This window comes from Mycetomoellerius zeteki, unplaced genomic scaffold (genome assembly GCF_001594055.1).
Source record: "Mycetomoellerius zeteki isolate Tzet28-1 unplaced genomic scaffold, Tzet1.0 scaffold407, whole genome shotgun sequence".
NCBI classification, from domain to species: Eukaryota; Metazoa; Arthropoda; class Insecta; order Hymenoptera; family Formicidae; genus Mycetomoellerius; species Mycetomoellerius zeteki.
Genome location: NW_017257400.1, coordinates 795,313 through 802,359, shown reverse-complemented (window position 1 = coordinate 802,359; position 7,047 = coordinate 795,313). Strand labels below are relative to the sequence as shown.

Sequence of the window (7,047 nt, the reverse complement as noted above, 5' to 3'; positions counted from 1 at the left end):
ATATATTTTATATTATTGTTACTAAATATTGCCTATATTAACTAATAATATAAAATATTGATAAGGTACGATTTAGGCGACCAGTACGCATTCGACATTGTCCCGTATATATCTTTAATGTATTAATATTTTTTTAATATACGAGCATTAAATACTATATACACATTATTCTTTGTTAAAATTTAGATGAAGCGCTAATTTTAAGGTTTCAACGATAGATTACCGCATTTATTACTACACATTTCCAAAATTTACTTACACGTCGCATTCGTTTTCGCACCAAATTAATGTGACGCCACTAACGCCCGTTGCGTTGCCGACTGCACGGAGCCATTGTTACATTCTGTTCTGAGTTCTAATATGACTGAGAGAAATTCCAACTATGTACTGAAAAAACTCGACCTTTGAAATTTCATCCGAGTCGATGTCCGGATCTTTCCTACATAAAATTAAACTTAATCCGTCGGTATAAATTCGATCCATTTGTTCTTTATGATGGCTACTATCATCTCTCTTTTTTATAGTCTACTTTATAATTTTAATTAATGTTCAGTTGTACAAAGTTTTTTTCGAAGTAACATTCGTTATATGTGTTGCATTGTATTTGAATTCACAAAAATATACTTTCAGCAAAATTCTTTCCGTGCAGTGAATACTGATACACCAAACTTACGGAATTTTTAAAAGCTTATATCCGCTTTTAGCATTGCAGATTGGATTTCCTAATGGTCATTGAAATGACCTTGCTCACTTGTACGTAAAATTTACATATCGATAATGTTCTAGGGTTAAACTTTAATCTAATGTGGACATAACATCTTCGTTTTTTTAATCACGTGCATGCATTACCATGCAAATGTCTCATAACTACCTTGGAAATTGGCTCATCGCGGATGTTTCCGAATTAATCCTGATGGTATTCCTAAAAACGACGTGCACTTTAAGAATTTATCGCCGCGAGATCCAGGCGAATTAATATTCAAGACCGGATCGCGCTTCTGATTGCAGAAACGATAAGCGAGTCGGCGACGGAAAAACCACCATCACCACAGCAAGCGCCTCAGCAGCAGCAGCAACAACCGTCGCAGCAACAACCACCTGGTGGAACCGTGACTAGTGGTACCGGGGGTGGTGACGGCACCCCGGCGGCAACACCCACGTCCGCCGGTAACGTGCAGCAATCCCAACAAGCGGTACCCTCGGCCACACCGACCCTGACGACTGCCAACCCCCATTCTACTACAGGAGCCCCTAGCAGCAATCAACCATCGCCCCATCCCTCGCCTCTCTACCCCGTACTACCGCAGCAGGCCGGCCAGCCCAACGGCAGCACGCAAGGTAAGTCAGGGTTGCAAGTTTCCATCTTATGTTTAGTCGCCTTTTGTGTTGTATGACTGAACACGAGTTTGTATATGATTCTGTACCGGCGATTGTTATGGCAGGATGCGAATTTACGCACGGCTGCTTAAAAAATTTGAACAAGAATGATAAGAAGCTGACCAACTACTTTCTATCGAATTTTGAATCTCGTAATTTTTATAGTGAGAACCAGAATTGTATTTGCTTTCCGCAAGAGATATAAATCGATAAATAACAAGAATATCATTCGAGTATAAGCCTTTGTTTTTCTCTCTTCCCGATGGACAGGAATACATAATTTGCTTAGTAAAAATGAAGAGTGCTAAGAATAAGACATCTGGGGATATATACAAGGAGACTATATACGAGATGACGTAAACGGTATTCGATTGTGTGCTAGAAGGTAGATTCTATCGCGCGGTAGACAAGCCAATTTGAGTAGATACACGTGGGAATTGCTGTGTATCGATATTGCATTCGTACGCAGGAGAGCAAATAAATCATTCTATTTCCGTTTCATCTCGTTTTTGTTATGTAACAGGGACGAGATATTTTGATCCCCGTGATTTACATACAAATCGTAATGGTACCTACTTGTAAAACGTAATCTAATGTCTATACTTATATCGGCAGATGTCAATCTCAACTTGCATCAATTATCCTATGAACAATTAATGATATATAGAATATTTATTAGATAAATTCTGTTTTATATAGCTTTTTCTTTTTGGAAACAGTTTTTTTCGGATATTTTATTTTATTTTGGACTTAACTTTTAACACAATTTCCTTGCGTTATCGATTACTTATTTTGTAATGTGCATTTTTCTAATATAAATTTTTTTTATTGCTTTTAAAATTCTTAATTAATTATAGATAATATATTATAGATGGCGGGAAAGAAATATTACCCTCCTTTGAAAAAGCTTTATAGATTGTTGCATAATGAATACTTATCGCACTGAGCGCCTAAAATGCGCTCACACAATGATGTATGCATAAGCGACCTCATTACAGAACGTCATGTGCTGAGGTAACACTAATGAACTATCAAGTATAATCGTGGTGCATCGTATGCCGAATAAATTTCTTTCTTTAGTCTTTTGATGATATCTTGCCTTCTAGGCATTGACTAGGATAAATTCAAAATATTAATATCGAGAGAATGATAACATGCTTAAGAATTTTTTGTATATTTTTTACATTATAAAATAAAATAAAAATTACATCTTAAAAGAGAAGCATTTAAAGCAAAACTGTATTCATAAATTACGATTTATTTTATTTTTAAAATTAAACAACATATATGTCTCTTCAAAAAAATATCACACGATGGATGTATTAACGATTTTTTACTGTTTAACTGTTTTTTAGAATTTAGTTATTTTTATAAATGTTGGTAATTATTATTAAATATTTTATACAATATGAAGTACAGATCGTACTCTGCATTTTACACATTTTCATGAATTTGCACATATCGATGTTTTTAAATAAATTGGGTGACACCCTGTGGTGAAATAAATAATTATATACAAACGCGCCAAAATAGACAAAATCAATTCCAATTTGTAACACGATGTCTCTTAATCTGTTATTGACTTTTGGCTTGCAATAGCAAGCATACAAAACTACTCTCATTGCTTTGAATCTTCTTAAAAATTGATATTGACATTTCGAATAAATTTAACATCTAATATTACTCATCGAATATTGAGACTTTTTCTTAAATTAGCGATATTTGTGTTTGAAATTTTGAATTATATTACAGTTCTATACGCGTATTATACGTTAATAAAAATATATATAATAGAAAAATTATTAAACAATACTTACTATGATTATTTTCACTTATAATAACTTCTATATATGTAATTGAGAATAACATTTATTAGACAAATGTTACGTATACATTCTTTTTGTGCATGTATTCCATATTTTAATGTAAAAAACAAGTAAGTATATAAACAAGAAGATGAAAAATCAATTGTCGCAAGCAATTCAGTTCCTTATAACGTCATGTATAAGCAGCTGATGTATTGCTTAAACAAGGTTATCAGATTTCTTCGTTGGCCTAAACTGAAACCGTAAAAGGTACGTTATTATCTGCATTAGTAATACGATGTTACAAAGTTTCTTCATCTATTTCTAATCGTAGACCTGGTAGAAGACTAAACTTTCAAACGTCTGTTAGGATCTGACACTGCCAATTCAGCAAAATTGGGAAGATGGGGAGAAATGTAATGCTTTTCTATTGCTAATTTATTGCTTTATTTGCATTGTTTAAGTTTAAGATTTGACAAAAATAGTGACTATGCCAACTTAAGTTTATTTAGATAGCGTAGCTGGAAAAAATTGAAATCTCTAAAAACAAAATATACTTCTTTTGTATTATTTTATTGCTAATTAATAGTTGCTCTATTGTCAAATTGATTGCACTATTTTTTATTCAGGAAAATTATCTCTTAACTATCATGAACTAGCACAACACGTAAATAGTAGTAAAATACCAATTTTTTATTATAATTTAAAAACATTTTATTTTCAAACTTATTATTTAATATACGACGAATATTTAATATATATTGAGAAATAAATTTTAAATTTAATTTAAAGCATATAATGATATAATTACGGGAATAAATTATACAAAAAAAAAACAAATTAATTGTTATGCAGATTTTAAGAGTGCTTTTTGATTTAATGTCATCTGCTAAAAAAACATCCGCTAGTAGTAAAGCGATTAGAAAGTATAATGCTAATTACATTGCAACATATTACAATTGTTATTAAATCTCCAGATCAAATGTAGACTTTGCTATAGATTGTTTGACATGTTTGAACGACGTAAAATGGTGATGCATTTAGCTGAACGTGGCATAAATAATGAAATTTTAAATACTAGAAAATAATATAAATATTAGAAAATAAATATTAGAAAAATATTTTATAAATACTAGAAAATAATATAATTATAAGAATAAATCAATTAATAACTGGAGGAAATAACGGGGTTTCAATTTCCCAGACTGATACATATTTGGAGGCGAAAAAACAATAGTGAACATTACGACTATTTGTATTTTATCTCCCTTCAGTTGTTTATATACACTTATGAAAAAATTAGGTGTTTATCATAAGAATTATAAATGTTTAGTTTGATATTTGCAATGTATGTTTTATATATGTTATAAATTATTGAGTTAAATAATTCCTTTTGATCTGTATCAACGGTCAAATAATTAATACTTTTTTCACATATTTGAATATTGATAGAAATTCTAATATTCGAATAATTAGTCAGCCATTCTCAGTTTTAAATTTTGTTTGAATCTAAACATTGAATTTTAAAATATTTGGAATATAATAAGTGTCCTTAGTTTGAAACAATCATAAAATACTATACTCAAATTGAATTTTGTCTGTATAGTACCTACTTAGTAGTAATTAAACAGAACTCTACCTTTTAATTTATTATTTATTGTATGTGCACATACAGATTCAATTTCCATGGATATGAGTAGGTATAGCAGAATTCTGGATTTCAATACTTGCTGAAAACAGTATTAAGTAGGAGCAGTTTTCATGTTTCATGAGTTATTATTGATGAACGGATATACGTATTTGAATTAAGAAAACATTCACTTTTCTACAAGCATATCATTTATTGATCGTTTTAATAATTACGTACATGAAGTAATTTTCAAATTTTCGAATTTTTTGTAGCACTTATCTTATATTTTACGCAACATGTTGTACTAGAGCTATAAATATCCGACTATACAATATTCAAAGTATTCATAATCATAAATGTTATTCCAATCGCGCGAAGTGTTCTGATTAATTGGATAATTCGAATATTACTTTTATAAAAATCAAAGGATCGAAAACTTATTAATTGGAGCTATTACCTACACTGTTAAATTTATAGTGTCAAATATAACCTACCGTGAGTCACCACTGCTCCTTTTAGTTACATAAAGATACGGTGCACTGACAACTTTATTGTTCTCCGAATTTGTAATGTAACGCTCACTAGAGGAGTATGATAATAATTTCACGTTTCTTTTCGCGCGACGATGTTTTTATTCGACGCAGGAGTATCGTAGGAAAATACATTTTTGTACCTTTTATATCCAAGTTCCCTATCTTTTTCTCTACGAGTACCGCCCCGGCTCGATGCAGAGCACTATCTGTCGTGACTTACGTACTTCAAAGGCAAGTGCGAAACCATGCTTTTAAAGATATTTTGCTGCAGCGGGTGTAATATTTCAGTGATACTGACACGGACGCATCGGTCGCATTTTTCTCGCGAGTGAAAAATCAACTATGTCGCGCCGCAGCCAGGAAGGCAACATGTTTGCAGGCGCGTTAAGAGCGATGCAATAAACCTTTAACACCTGTTACCAGTGACAGGTTGTTCCATGATCAGAATTAAGGGCCAACTGTCCCGACCGTTAATTTAAGGGCGATAACGAGAAGAGAGTGTGAAATGCCACGAAACGGCGTGAAATCAATGTCAATTCGTTAATTCATTCCAATCCAAATCTTAATTAATTTTAATTTTAGCAATTCACTCTCTTTTTTCAGAAATCGACTTTTTTTAATAAGTTATTTGTACTTATCATATACATATATTATGCATCTTAAATTAATCATCCGCGTAATTAATATCGATACTAATAAAAAGTATTTTACTGTGCAAAATTGATAGTTTTTCTGTTTTTGTATATATTTTTTTTATATATTAATTATATAATAGTCAATAAATTATAAATGTATGTAGAGAATTACTAAAATTAAAACTAATTATTAGTAGCGAGGCCAAGTCTTTGATCGATAATTCGTTTTATGATGTCTAAATTTTTCCGTTAAACTCTTTACTTGGTGACTTATTAGATCATCAAAGTCTATATTCTCAAAGGATTAGAAGCGGCCGTAATATACTGTGCATCATATGCGCAAAATAATGTATCGAGGGATTTATCGAAGAACCTGAATAATGACGGATCCGTAGAATTAACGTCTGATGCATTCGGTCCCACGTTTCATGCCATATTAGCGCGTTGTCCAAGCAGTTTTCTTGAATTAATCCCGCGCGTGTTAGTCCGTGTAAATATTATCGATCGAAGGATATCCTCGTAGTGCGAATTGTGAGAAAGGTAAATCCGCAATAATTCTCACGAAATTGACCTCGTTCCATATAATGTTTTATTCACGGCAATCTATGACAGCAGTACACTGAAAAAAGAAGTGTTTAATTTTAAGATATTAAAATGTTTTATTCTTGACTCTATTTTGTAAACACTTGAAGATGTTTTAGTTTTAAACTTTTTAAATAGACAAAACACTACGTGTTTGGATTTAAAACACTATGCATTTTAAATTCAAACACGTAGTGTTTTGTCTATTGAAAAAGTTTAAAACTAAAACATCTTTATGTGTTTAAAAAATAGGGACAAGAATAAACACATTTCTTTTTAATTGTACGAGCAGAAAAATGCTTTTTGTTTTCCATTTGTGTTTTGTGATTTTCAGTATATATATGTATATATGACACCTGTTTTTAACAAACCTTTATTTAGACAACACAGTAGAATAATTTTTGATCAATTTTTTATTTCTCAACATATAATAGGTGTTTCTTATAAAGTTTTTAATACTGAAAAAGAAAATACTTTTTGAAAAG

At 31.2% G+C, this 7,047-nt stretch overlaps 1 protein-coding gene across 1 annotated transcript in view; it reads left to right on the top strand.

The window, feature by feature from the left end:
* Positions 1–7,047, top strand: part of LOC108726266 (phosphatase and actin regulator 2) — a 257,521-nt gene that overhangs the window by 69,273 nt on the left and 181,201 nt on the right. The window contains 1 exon segment of the mRNA XM_018453727.1: positions 1,009–1,338. Within this exon segment, the coding sequence (XP_018309229.1) occupies positions 1,009–1,338 (330 nt within the window).